Below are 14,315 nucleotides of genomic sequence, written 5' to 3' on the forward strand. Positions count from 1 at the left end.
CATTTTGAATCTCTTTGTAGTCATTTTGCATCGCTTTGTAGTCATTTTGCATTGCCTTGTAGTCGTTTTGCGTCTCTTCGTAGTCATTTTGTGTCTCTTTTTGGGTCATTTTGCATCTTTTTGTAGTCGTTTTGCGTGTCTTTTTGGTCATTTTGCATCTCTTTCTAGTCATTTTGCATCTGTGGTCGTTTTGCATCTCTCTGTAGTCGTTTTGTGTCTCTTTGTAGTCATTTTACATCTCTTTGTAATTGTTTTTTGCTTCTTTGTAGTCGTTTTTCGTCTCTTTTTGGTCATTTTGCATCTCTTTGTAGTTGTTTTGCCTCTCTTTTTGGTAATTTTGCATCTCTTTGTAGTCGTTTTGCGACTCTTTTTGGTAATTTTGCATCTCTTTGTAGTCGTTTTGCATCTCTTTTTGGTTGTTTTGCATGTCTCTGTAGTTGTTTTTTTGTCTCTCTTTTTGTTTGCTTTGCATCTCTTTATGACTTCCCAACAAGAAATGTGAGCAGTAACTTCAAACAGAAGCTGGGGCCCAGGGGCTCCCTAACCTGTTTGGCCCCTGCATGGGCCTGTGCCCAGTAATCCGTCCATGGAGGTTGCTAATATGTGTCTGTAAGTCTCCCTGTTGCTTTTCGCATTATCAACAGTTCCAAATCTTTGGATGCTGATCCCTTACCTTCCATAGGCTTTCATATGCCTTGTTGTAATGCATTGCTAGAGCAACAGGGAATGCTAATACTTTAACAGGTAAAACAGTGACAGCCTCGTCAGCGCTTTCACTGCGCCTTTTTTCTGAGAGTGAGGGGAAAAAAAGAGAGAGGGAGGCCTGTTTTCAGGACCTTGAGCACCAGGAATGTCGCCCCTGCTAAGAGAGTGAGACAACATTTCTCAAGGACTCTGTGAAAAACTTCACCTTGTCCAGATACCCCCCCCCACCCCCTCCTCCCTTCCACCCCTGAAACCACCTGGAACACCCAGTCTCTACATTTAAATGCAATCTACAGTCTACATAAAATGTGCATTTACATGAGTACTGCAATGCCTGGCTTGTGCGCTGTGCGGCAATTTCTGATGTGATGGGAGCAGCAGGTGGAGCGGTTGGAGAGGTATAGTGTATATGCATGTGTGTGTGTGTGTGTGTGTGTCTTGGGTTGGGGCGGGCTCCTGTGAGCCACAGGTGCGCGGTAGGGGATGTAGCTCTGCACATTGATTTCACAGTCAGCGACCACCATGCAATATATCTAGAAAAGTGTTTCTCTATGGTGCGTCTTCAAAGAGGCTGTGGAGGGAACTTTTCAGGGCATGAATATGTAGATGAGTACCCCGGGGGAGGAAGGGAGTCATTCACAGCGCCGTGCCCGAGCCTTTTACATTAGGCAAGGGCAAAGCGTGGGATGGAGAGAGGGGAAGAGGCAAAGAGACGGGAGGAAAGGGAAAGAAGGGAAGGGAGATAGAGGGGAGAAAAGTTAATGGCAGGCTCTTTTCTCATGAAGTGCTTTTTCCTTTTAGTACCGGACGGCTATCTCTCTCCCAAACCAGCATGTCATAACAGTGCTCTCAACATACCCAGTATAAGATCTTATCTACCTCCAGTGTACATGCTGCTCTTTACGTATAGCTGCATGCCTATTGAATAAAACATAGTTGCATAAAGGCCAATGAGAAAGTCTTTGAAACAGAAAGGAAAGAGATCAAACCCATTACCATAGACTGGCTGACCCCTGTGTGTGTGTGTGTGTGTGTGTGTGTGTGTGTGTGTGTGTGTGTGTGTGTGTGTGTGTGTTGTGTGTTTATATGTGTGTGTAAATGCTGCAGGGTTCCAGGGATCCATCAGTCTCCCGTCTGGAGCCAAGCTAAGGGAAGGTCAGCCTGATGGATACATCCTGACATGCACACAGCCTGTGATGTCAGCTGTGTGTGCGTGTCAGCGCCAGTGTGTCCGCATGTGTGTTTATGTGTGTGTGTGTGTGTGGGCGCTGGCAGGCCAGCCAAGCGCAGGCATGGTTCAGCAGAGCAGAGGGCGGACAGGCGAGTGGGGAGGGAGCGCTGTAGCCTGGCCTCGGCAGCGCCCTAGTTTGAGGGGTTTGAAGGGGGTTTTGCTGGCACAGGGGTTGTACGGAGGGGGGAGGCTGGGTGAGGTGTAGGGGTTGGCCGCGCTGGCAGAGGGGGGGTGGGTGAAGGGGCTGAGGTGTCGGGGGGTGGGCTGGGGTGGCAGAAGAAAGGCTCCATTCATGAGTCGTGCCATCTCTGGCTCCCAAGGGGACTGGGATCTCATCAATGACCAGGCCAGCTGGGAGGATGTCAGCATGCAGACTTTCTCCCTCCCTCCCTCTCTCCATCTTACCCTCCCTCCTTCTTTTGTCAAGGGCCAGTGCTGTCGGAGCCACTAGCCCGAACACTGAGGCCTCTCATGCAGTTGGGTCCCCATTGAGATCCAGAGAAAGCCTCTGGCTAGCCAGTTGGTTTGCACACCGTCTGTACTCTATTTGACATCCATGGTCTGCAGCGAGGAGCTCACCACCACCCTCCGAGAGGCACCGACTGCGGTAGCCATGCCAACTGGAGATGGGCTAGGTGGGGCACAGCTTAAAGGGTGATAAATTGGCAATGTCAGCTGAATGTAGCTCGCTCAGATGGTACAGCCAAGCACCTCGATTTTAGAGATTACCAGGTGGCGAGAATGACGTTTTTAGCCACGCTATAGTGATGTGGGCTCTCTAGTTGAATGGCAACGTGATCCCCTGATTTTCCTCTAGTACCACCATGAGGTTCACATTTGTGGCTAACTGTGACTATTGGATGGATTGCCATGAAATTTGGTCATGTCCACCTCAGGACAATTTGTAGTAACTTTGATGATCATCTTACGTTACCAGGTCAAATCTTGAATTGGATGTTTTTCACCAAATACCTTCAAATTAAAATTCATCTAAAAGACCTGCTGTACATTCAGTAAGTACAGCCTCACAGAGCCCCGAGCATGTTCAGTCTTTGACCCACAAAGAGACATTGATAGACAAAACAGTAATTATTTATTATTCTTCTGGTGTCTTTTTTGTTTTTAAGTGCTTTAGTGAAGTTTTGAAATACCCCAGAATTCTGTTAAACCTGCAGTAGACAGAATATTTTTTGCATCATTGGGCAAAAAATTCCATAATAACCTTTCAGGATATTGTAATTCAAGAGTTCTGAGAGAAAACTAGACTTCTCCACCTCCTCATGGCTCTGTTTTCAGGCTTTAATCTAGCTCGTGGCGGGACACTTTGGCCAATCAAAGGGCATTTCAGAGAGAGAGCGTTCCTATTGGCTGTTCATTCAACGAAGGCAGCTGTCAATCACTCGCAAATTCTGATAAAACGGTCCAATTAGGCAGCGCTGATCAAATATGAATAAATATTCTGTTACTGTAATGCCTATTTCTCTTGTAAAATGTTTTCAGAAACATCTTGTAGTGTACTGTTTAGCTGTAAAATGAGAAAGTTTGCTCCGGCTGTTGGGCGGTGCTTGGTATTTCCTCAACTGATCTCAACATGGCTGCCGGGTCACAAACTTTCTTTCATTTTACAGCTAAACAGTACACTACAAGATGTTTCTGAAGTCTGATCAGAGTCTGCGAGTGATTGACAGCTGCTCAGAGACGGCAGGCTCCAGCTCGGCTCTGATTGGTTGTTTTCCTCCAATCTGTGAAATCTTGCAGATGCCATTAGGAGCACCAGAGGACACAGAGGCACATCATTTTTTTCATTTCACCTGTCTCATGCATTACTGTCAGGATATAGACCTTTTTATAAAAATAACTTTTTTGAATCGTATTTTGCTCCAATTCTACCCACTGCTGCTTTAAATTTTGAAATACCTCAGAATTCTGTTAACCGAACGATCAAAAAACAAAAATGTGCCCACTAAACACCTGGCTGCTCGTGTGCTGATTTCACCTTCACTAGGGATTAACCATGACATCCTATTTAGCATCAAAAACAGAATATCTGCATAAATTGTCAATCTCATGTGCTCTGCCACCTTAGGAAGGAAAAGGGGGGACAGGAAAGGAGCAAGGTTTGTGAGCTGCGCAGATGTGTGTGCTGTTTATCACTGCCAGTGAAAGGCCTGCATCAGCAGCAGCAGCTGTGGGGCGCTTTGCATGCGATGGCAGCGGCGCATTGGTAGGGGCAGATTTGCATTTGTGGTTTCATATCATGAGCAACGACGTTACTCCCTCTCTCTCTTCCTCTCTCTCTCTCTCTCTCTCTCTCTCTCTCTCTCTCTCTCTCTCTCTCTCTCTCTCTCTCTCTCTCTCTCTCTCTCTCTCTCTCTCTCTCTCTCTCTCTCTCTCTCTCTCTCTCTCTCGCTGTCTGACTTTCGCTGAACGGGAGGAGCTTTCTGTGAGAGGCAGAGGAGCCATGAGAACAGCCAAAGTGGAGCACTGGAGCATAACCCAGGAAGGCTCAAGCTGAAATGGATCCAAGCATAACATCAACACTAGCAAATCTGTCCATCACACACAAGGGCAAAGTCCATGTGGTCACGGCGCACAGCTATATACACATGCATAGAAACGTTGCACTACAGCTGAATACTAATTCTTGCTCTAATGAAATCTGTTGAAGTTATGAAAGCCATCTTTCTTTACATCAAATGTGGCACTGGGGTCAGTTTTTGGCCTGTTTGTGAGCCAGTATGAATTACATACCACGGTGGTGACTGCCTGGTGTTTGAAGCGACTTAGTTCAGTGTCTCTGTTAAAAAGTTGAAGGTCCTGGGGTCTGCATGTGTCCGCTGGAGTCACAGTGATCTGGAGGACCATCTGATGAAAGAGTTTCCTGTGGCTTTCATCTCCACAATGCGTTTTGATGGGAAGAATTTCCTCGCAGTCGAGCCGAGTCAAAAAACAGCCTCATGTTGTGAGAACAGCCTCTGCCTTTTTGCAGCTCGCAATGGCTTGTACAGATTTGGGGTTTCTCAAAGTCAGATGAGTTTTTTGGAAAACTCGTACTCGCACAAATAAAGCGGTATATATTTAGATGGCTATCAATCGATTCAAATATTTAATTGCGATTAATCACAAATTAATCTGACATCAAAACAAATGAACAAAACAATGACAGATATTGTCCAGAAACCCTCACAGGTACTGCATTTAGCATAAAAAATATGCTCAAATCATAACATGGCAAACTGCAGCCCAACAGGCAACAACAGCTGTCAGTGTGTCAGTGTGCTGACTTGACTATGACTTGCCCCAAACTGCATGTGATTATCATAAAGTGATGTAAATGGGGAGACTCGTGGATACCCACAGAACCCATTTTCATTCACATATCTTGAGCTCGGTCACATGATGGTCACATGATACCGCCAGTGACCCAAGTATTCCACATGTAATCAAACGTAATGTACCTCTCAGCTCATAAGAATAACATCAAGCCCATGGCTGTCATACTTTCTAATTGGCTAGAATTAAATAGAGGCGCCTCTATATAAAAAAACAAAAACAGGATGTACCTCAAACATATATAGGAGCAGGAATCTATACAAATGAGCCCATGGATATAAAACGAGGGTGGAAACAACAGCTATAACTGGAGTCAGTGTCCTCAAAACGTCACTTACTAACTAAGATGTGCCACTAAATTGTACTTAAAGGGAGCTGCAGTGTGTCGACCTTCTTCTACGTTTTTCATTGCTGTCTTCTACCGGTCCAGCACTACGTTTTTTTGATGTGCGCGACCACCTTACATTGTTTGTCACATCCCTTTGAAAATGGACATGCCAGTTTTTCCTCGCCAGAATTTTGTGTAACTTCGTAGCGTTATTTAGGATTACATAGGTTTTCTAGTTTGATATGATATCAGGACCTTCACTATAGCCTTAAAAATGCGTCAGCTACAACCTCCAAAAGAGACAGAATAGTGTCCGGGTCCGCCGGCAGGCTGTCGGATTGTTTTAGAGGGTAACCCCTGTGTATCGATATTTTCTTAAACCCCTAAACTTTTCTAGCGAGCTCGCCTCTCTGTGTGGTGTTCTACCTGTCCACATGTGCGTGCAGCTGTTCCCTCTCCCTTATGTCCACAGTGAAAGTCCAGCCATTCTAGCAGGCTCTTAGAGGAGGATCACGCTGACCCAGGTCCTGCATGGCGTCTCCATCTCTTCACTCCCCAGACCTCGCTGTTCCCTCATGCTATCTATCGCCTCGTAGCAGGCTCCTTTATGCCTCTTTGGCAGCCCCTTGATAGACGTCTGGGCTCATTGTGTGCGAAGGTGTCTTTGTAACGGTGCCCTGAGATACTGTTGCTAGAGTGTTGTCTTGGTGTCTGTTCCACCGCTGCCCTCGAGACCCCAATAACCACCTTCTGTGACAGGAGCTCCTCACCGCTCCCTCCCCCTCATTTGCTTTATTTGTGTCTCTGCCTCTCTTGAACTCTCTCGTTCTGGTTTTTTGTTTCTCTTATCTCATCGTCTGTCTTCGTGGCGTCTTCTGCCTTTCTATATTAGACACATCTCAGTATACAATGAATCGCCTGTGCCCTCTTTTCATTTTTTTTTTGTCAGCGAGCAGTGAATAGAGGGGCAGGGAGCTACAGTTGGAAATTAGCTTTTAAGTATGTGAGGTATGTTCATTCATTCTCCTCCAAACCCCCCCCCAGCTGCCCTTGGACCACTCCCCCCCCCCTCCCTACAGGCGTATAAAGTCCTATAGCGTCCCCCCATGCTGTTTTCCACATTCTCTGTTTCCCTGGTACCTACACTTCCATCGGGACTGAGGCCAGGCCCCCTCTGCGACCGAAAACCCTGCCAGAGCCCGCCAAGGCTTAGGGGGGACCGCTAGCCTGGTTACCATGGCCACGGCAATCAGCATTGTGATCTCGGCCATGAATGAGAAACTTTCCGAGATCCTGTGATCTGTGTGTCATGCTGTTGATATGTTACTAATAGATAAAGAAGGATTTGTTTCAGATTTATAGTGATAGAGTGACTAGATTTCACCAGTAGGTAACATGTTGGACCAGAAACGTCCCCGCCATATGTTGATGATGGCCAGAAACCCACTTGAAAAGGGCTTTGGATTGTTCGAGAGCGGAGTCACTGTGTTCCTGGTTATTTTAAGCCCCATCAGAGACGTGAGCTCACAAGAAGCGCATTAGTCTTTCTGACAGGATATAAAACATGTTGAATGGAAGTTGGCAATTGTCTTGGACTGCAGAGCTGCTCAAATAACCGAAGCAATGTTTCTTTTTTTTTTATCAAATCATAGATATTTATCTCCTCTTCCACTGAAATGGTCTCTGTGGGGATCACTGTGTGACTGGGAAAGGCCAGTGTTTAGGAATTAAGCACTGGCATTATTGTCTGAAATGCAACCTACTAAAAGCTTCGCTCTACAAAACATTGATGTTGCTTGTATTTTCTTGGCGTAATTGCTTCCACATTGCTTCGTGGCCATGGACCGTGGAACTCCGTGGTCCTACCAGAGATGGGGCTCAGCGATTGGTGCTCCTGCACGCTTATCTATCAGTTATCTTGCAATGTGGCACCTTGGAAACTGCCTAGACACGTGATATGAAAAAGGAACACCCTACAAGGCTACATGGAGTGATCAATGTTAAGATAACATAACGTAGCCTTCAGACGAAGATTGATGGATCGATTGTCTGTCTGGCAAATGTGTGTTTGCGTGCAAAACAAAATGTGTACTTCTGTGCGGGGCTGTCCGGAATACCATTTATTGGGCTTCGAAGATTTGGTCACAAATATACGTATTCGAAGCTTCTCGGATCAGCGCTACAGGCAGACATGTTCTTCTGTCTGTCTCCATCTCCCCCTGTTTCAGTGGCCAGGACAGCTGCTGCTACACTACTGTACACACACGCAACTCTACACACAGCATAAAGCGATATCCATCTGTGAATAACTATCCACCCATTATAATGGCGGCTGTGGCTCAGAAGGTGGAGCAGGTTGTCCACCAATCGAAAGGTTGGTGGTTCGATCCCCGGCTCCTCCGGTCACATGTCGATGTGTCCTTGAGCAAGACACTTAACCCCAAATTGCTCCCCAAGGCATAGCCATCGGTGTGTGAATGAGTATGGAGTATGGAGTATGGAGATTAGATCCTGATGGGCAAAGTTGGCACCTTGCATGGCAGCATCTGCCATCAGTGTATGAATGTGTGTGTGAATGGGTGAATGCTGACACGTAGTGTAAGGCACTTTGAGCGGTCGGAAGACTAGAAAAGCGCTGTATAAATGCAACTCCATTTACCATTTACTCCATTTATCTGCAACCGCTTATCCTATTGAGGGTCGCGGGGAGGCTGGAGCCGATCCCAGCTGGCATTGGGGCGAAGGCGGGGTAAAACCTGGACAGGTCGCCAGACTATCACAGGGCTGACACATAGAGACAGAAAACCATTCACACTCACATTCACACCTACGGGCAATTTAGAGTCAACGATGAACCTGACCTGCATGTCTTTGGACTGTGGGAGGAAAACGGAGAACCCGGAGAAAACCCAAGCAAACACGGGGAGAACATGCAAACTCCACACAGAAGGATAATGAATCATTTTGTGGGATTATTCCTTATTTCATGAGCCATTTTGGGATTTATACATTATTATTACATTCTTATACATAAATAATATATATATATTTTTTTAAAACTAAGCATTCGAAAAGTGATTTTGAGTTTGATTACCATGGCAACGGACGAAGCTTCGAAGCATTCGGGTCAGCCCTACTTCTGTGTCGTCTAATTAGATCTCGTTGGCTTCGGGAATGTTAATATAAATTTGTGGACCGTCTCCAGCTCACTCCTTCATATGCGACGTTGATTATTTCCTCTTCTGACCCCGTGCGTACCAGACTGGGCTGCCCTCCGTAAGCTCAAAGAAAAGTGTGAAAAGAAGCTCCTCGCCGTGCCTTTGCAGATATGACTTTATATTGAAAATGGCAAAGCAGTCATGTCACAGTTATAATAGCATGTCTCATTTTTCTGAGTCGGTCACAGCAGAATCCTGTTACAGCTCCAGCTCTGCTCAGTATGGTCTCATACATTTATGTCTAACAATGTATGTGTGTTTCCTCTACCCACAGGGCTCCGGAGATCATCCTGGGCCTGCCGTTCTGCGAGGCCATAGACATGTGGTCCCTGGGCTGTGTGATAGCCGAGCTCTTTCTGGGATGGCCCCTCTACCCCGGAGCCTCAGAGTACGATCAGGTAACACATAATGGATGCTTGGAACCTCCAAAACTGTCTTCCTGACCTCTTAGCAACAATGATTGTGTGCATCTGGGCGCTCGCATACCCATGAATCTGAGGGCGGTTATGTGTGCATTTGTGTGTGTTCTCTCTTCGCGAGTGTGTTTGGGAGGGTGGGATGCTTCTCCTATCCCCCTGACAGCCCCCGATGATTCTTGCGCAGCCTCCCTGTTTATCTGAACAGATGCCACAGAGCCACTTGTCCAATTAGCGCAGCCCCTGTGCTCCAGAGCAAGACATCGCCGCATTCCCCCCCCCCTCCCTTCTCTATCAGTCAGACGAGGGCTCAGCGGGAAAACCTTGAGCGAGTTGCGCTCCATCACCGAACAAGCTCGCCTGATTTTTCACAAGCCCCCGAAAAACTTAGCAAAGTGTCTCATTTACAAGTCTCAAATCAGTCTACGGCTCTCGAGCTGAGGTCATGTTTGGGGTGCTACGCACATTGCAGCCAGATGAGTCTGGAGTAGTTAATGTCGGCCTAGATTTTCAATCTGCCAAAAAGACCATCAATCCTAAAGTTTGGGGCATTTTTTTTTTTTGTCATCAGTAGGACGGGTTCGCCGTCCTCCCCAATTCAATACAACATAATATGGTTCAATCATGCATATGATGCGAAAAGTCTCTAATGCCGATTTCATCTTCTGTCCTGCAGATCCGGTACATCTCTCAGACACAGGGTCTGCCTGCAGAGTATCTGTTGAGTGCGGGGACAAAGACCACCAGGTTCTTCAACAGAGACCCCGACTCCACCTATCCTCTCTGGAGACTCAAGGTACGGCTGATTGAATGATACAGACGCATGCACACAAACACACAAACTCCCTCCGGTAGCATCAAGAACATCCTTCTAGGAGCAGGTGATATTTTTGCCAGCAATGTCTGTAATATTATTACACGGCTTTGTTGAATACGGGACTCATGTTAATACCAGGTCTGAACAGGGCCTTACAAAAACAAGACACCGCTCTCGAACACTGGTTTCCGTGTTTCATGGACCCACCCACATCCCCACCCACCCGCCATAATTTATTCTACGTCACTAGCTCTGAGCGATGCATATTCACGTGGGTGCGTTTACATTGCAGTCAGTACAGACTACATGGCATACAAATGAAACGTTGTAATTGCACGCTAAATACCTTGCCCGTTATCGTGCATTTCATGCGCCTTTGTCGTGCGAACGGGCTGCATTAATATTCTCCCAAATGTCTGACACCCTCTGTGTGAGGCATTGACGGCGCTGACTGTAAACAAACTCAGAGGGTAACGAGAGCAAAATGGATCTGTGTGAGAGGATTCGTCAAATGGAAGCCCAGCCTGATGAATCCAGCTCTAACCCCTCCCACTGTCCCTCCATGTAGGCCACTCAATAAGGAAGTCCGCTCCTTTTCTTTTTTTACCATCATTAACTTGAGTTGAACTTTTGTTACTCGCTGAGTTCTTGACTGTGTGGAACTGCAAATACTGATCCACCTCCTGCAGGGTATGGCGTGTCTGCTCCGCCTGTGCCCATAGGATTGACCTTTTTCGAAAAGAGACAAGTTTGTTTATTTCTTATGAATCCCATCAACATAGTACCACACTGACAACACTGATGATGATAATTGCCCATTAACTGAAGACATATAGCGACATAGAGTGCATAGTGTACATGCTCTCGAGCCATGGGCTTTTAGCAGTTGTCAGGTAAAAGTTGCGCAACCTTGTCATGTTTTTGCTCAAATTCAAGAATGTCTCAGTCCTCTCTGGAAAACTGTATGACATATATGGGCTTTAGGGGGTCCTGGAGATAAGAGTTAACAGCAGCATTGTGGGGAAGACACCGAGCTTGCACTTGACACCACTGCTGTAACTCCTCTTGATTTTCTAGTGTCTTTGCTATGTGGAAAATCAAACGTCAAGCATCCTGACCGCTTTTTTTTTCCACTCCGAAGAGTGATTGCTCAGCTTTAATTTGACCTTGCCATGTGTTTCCACGCAACAGCAGCTGCATCGCTTTGCTGACTGTAATTAAAAACTATCATGTGTTCAGTCAGGAGGTTTGCTGTAGTCGTCTCCGATTAGTTTTGGGTATGTTTTTAAATCCCCTTGAAAAAGAAACGATCACGTGTTTATACTTGTGTCTGAAAAAGTGTGTCCATGTGCACCCAAGCGTGCATGTGCGGTTTTATATTCTGCATATTGTCACAGTGATATAGCGTGCGCCTCCGCGTGCCGCCTCCCCCGTCTTCCCCGGCTGCTAGATGAGTGTTTGTGTGCTACCCCGGGGTTGCTCGGAGGGCGAGCCGAGTCCTGCTGCACATCAACAACAAGAGGCTGTAATGAGCCAAATGTAAATAGTGCGTTTCCAGAGGGGGAAGTGTGATGGGATTTGAGTGGAACATCTGCTTCTTGTCTCCCGCAGACTCCAGAGGACCATGAGGGCGAGACGGGGATCAAGTCCAAGGAGGCCCGCAAGTACATCTTCAACTGCTTGGATGATATGGCGCAGGTATGCTGTTTCCAGTAACACAAAGCAACGACTCTTTCCCCAAACGAATCGCACGATAGATGTATTATTTTGTCTGTTTTGCTTGCATCACATCCACCTGTCTCGCATTTGAAGCTCCGGTCTGATGGGTCTGCTGGGGTCTCGCATCACTTCGATCCATCACATCCCCGAGAATTATCTATCAAATATTTGAAATCCTTTAAAATATTTATCCTGCCAGGTCCTGATCTCCAGATGCGGCTTCTATATAGAATTTTACAGAGTGAAATGAAAGCAGCTGTTCACTGGAAACCGCTCCTCGACTCCTGTCTCTGCTCTTCATTTTGCTTAACCGCTATCTAATAAGTCACAGGCAGACATTTGAGCTGAACATGTGGTGAGGGCGGTTAACGTATATATATACAGTTTGCTTTCTTATTTAAGCCGGAGCGAGTGTTGTGGCTATGTCTTCACTTTGTACATCTATAAGCATGTAGGGGGCAACGCATACACCCCCACAATAACACATTCTACAGGGTCCCGACCAGTTTTTCAGACCAACTCAGTGGGACCCGCACCATGTTGTGTCTTCCTGACTCAGCTGGTTAGCCCCTCTCACCCTTGCAGCCCTTGCATGTCACCTTTTCAGAAGATATTACGTAACCACAGGAAGTAACTTTCATAGCAAGACTTCTATATGGAAAAACACTGCTACATCTAATGTCACTTCCCTCTCTGACTCGGAGTGAATTTTATCTCTCCACGGTGGGAAAGTTCACATGTAGCTATGACATTTTTGATAGGACGTGCCTGTCAGGGAGATGATAGCGAGTGTTGTTTTTGTTCACCCTCACTCGGCCAAATACCGGTTCTGCTGGCAGATACGACGGCGATGATGGAAAATTACAATGTTTATACTCCCAAGCTGCTTCGAAATCTGTGACATATACTCTCTCGTCGTCATATTCACCTCGATCCTGCCTCCGATAATGACGAGCCGAGAGATAAGAGTTAAGCAGGTGAATCTTTTTCTTTGTGAAAATGGTCATCTTGGTACGCGACCAGCTCCTGGAGACTGTCCATGTGGATAAGTAGTGACTTAAGTGATGGAGACAATTATGGTTGTCCAGTAGCGCCCAGGGCCGTTGTCAGGCCCGTCTGGAATAACACGCTGTCGGCTGGGACGAGATAGTATCGCTGCCTGGGCTTGTTGAGTTTACAGTTAACACACACACACACACACACACACACACACACACATGCAGCAGCAGAGTTTAATGAAACCAACCTGCGCTGGTATGATATCCCCTGGGTCATCTCTGTCTCCTACGCTTCAAGCTCTGTGTCCCATCTTCCTCTCACTGCTGCAGCCAGACTCGGCTTACTACAAAAACACGGAGGGGAGCAGCACAAGCTTAATGTGGGAGAAAACTGCCTAGTTTGCCCCCATCTCGCCATCCCCGACCGTATAAACAAGTCAGCATTGTGGACATCTGTCTCCGCGTGTATAATGGATGATGTAGCTGAAGGCCCTGAAAGACAGAGAGGCTGGGTGCCAGGAAGAGATAATGAACCTCCTCTCAGTCGTGGGAAATGTGGGGAGGCTTTAGTCACAAGTATATCTAATTTGAGTAAATCAGAGAGCAACTTGGAGCGAATGCAGGACCCCCGCTTGAGGCCTGATGTGGACGGAAGGAAGGAAGGAAGGAAGACCTGCTCCAAAATGGATTCACTTTGATCTGCAATCCTTCAATATCTCCGTTGATAGGAGAGGAGGAGCAGCGCGGCCTTCACCTTAGCGTTCTTTTATTACCTGCACTTACAAACACGCTTTCACTCTCTTCTGCTGCTTTCCCCGCTTAGAAAACTAAGTTTTATGGGTACACTGCACACTTCGTAGTGCTGCTGTGCCTAAGACCTGCATCCCACATCTCCCGAGGCGTAGCCCGATCTGTCTCGCTGCTCAACATCTGCCATCCCTGCCCTTACTCCAGAGTGGCATGTCAAGGCTCCCCGCGGCACAGATGTGGCTCCATAAACAGCCGTTGACATGCGAGGCACGAAGGAGCTGACCGTGTTAGCCGAAGAACCCTTGTCTTTATGTTACCGTTTTTTAATTTTCACTGAAGATAAGAAAATGTCAAATGTTGCCTATTTGCTGTTATGGAAAGAAAATGAAGCATGAAAATACCTTTTCTATCTAGTAAATTCACATATCTTAATTTAATGGAAAATCTTATCCAGTCTGATTATTATTGTGGCACGCCTCAGCCAACTCCCACCATGCTATGCACGTGCAGCCAAACTGTATGCGTTTCCCAAAGTCATCTCCTCCACTAGCTAGAGGACGGCGTGATTATTTCTCACCTCATTCTGCAGATTATTCCTTTATCGCAGGCGGCGGAGGTGGCGAGCAGCAGAGAGGGAATGGTTACAGAGCCTGAATAACCTGCATAGAGAAAGAGAATTGAATCAGATTCGCGGTGTTGACTGGCAGCACATCTGATAGCCCCTGGAGCAGGCCCACAGATAAGCGCTGCGTCTTTATTAAAAACAGCCGTGCTACCTCTGCATGGCAGTCACAATAAAC

General features: G+C 46.7%; 1 protein-coding gene and 1 long non-coding RNA gene across 6 annotated transcripts in view; one reads left to right on the forward strand and one right to left on the reverse strand.

The window, feature by feature from the left end:
* hipk2 (homeodomain interacting protein kinase 2) overlaps nucleotides 1-14,315 on the forward strand; it is an 85,870-nt gene that overhangs the window by 50,957 nt on the left and 20,598 nt on the right. For all 4 annotated transcript variants that reach the window (XM_074631783.1, XM_074631785.1, XM_074631784.1 and 1 more), the window contains exons 3-5: nucleotides 9,090-9,213; nucleotides 9,908-10,027; nucleotides 11,660-11,746. In XM_074631783.1, the coding sequence (XP_074487884.1) occupies nucleotides 9,090-9,213; nucleotides 9,908-10,027; nucleotides 11,660-11,746 (331 nt within the window). The remainder of the gene's footprint in view (nucleotides 1-9,089; nucleotides 9,214-9,907; nucleotides 10,028-11,659; nucleotides 11,747-14,315) is intronic.
* Nucleotides 1-14,315, reverse strand: part of LOC141765670 (uncharacterized) — a 30,714-nt gene that overhangs the window by 10,985 nt on the left and 5,414 nt on the right. The window contains exons 2-3 of one of the 2 annotated variants that reach the window (XR_012593542.1): nucleotides 14,093-14,174; nucleotides 13,168-13,273 (exon numbers count right to left, since the gene is read on the reverse strand). This is a non-coding gene — a long non-coding RNA (uncharacterized LOC141765670). Of the gene's footprint in view, nucleotides 1-13,167; nucleotides 13,274-14,092; nucleotides 14,175-14,315 lie in introns of those variants that run through there. The other variant, XR_012593541.1, reaches the window with a different exon arrangement.

This window comes from Sebastes fasciatus, chromosome 4 (genome assembly GCF_043250625.1).
Source record: "Sebastes fasciatus isolate fSebFas1 chromosome 4, fSebFas1.pri, whole genome shotgun sequence".
Classification (NCBI taxonomy): Eukaryota; Metazoa; Chordata; class Actinopteri; order Perciformes; family Sebastidae; genus Sebastes; species Sebastes fasciatus.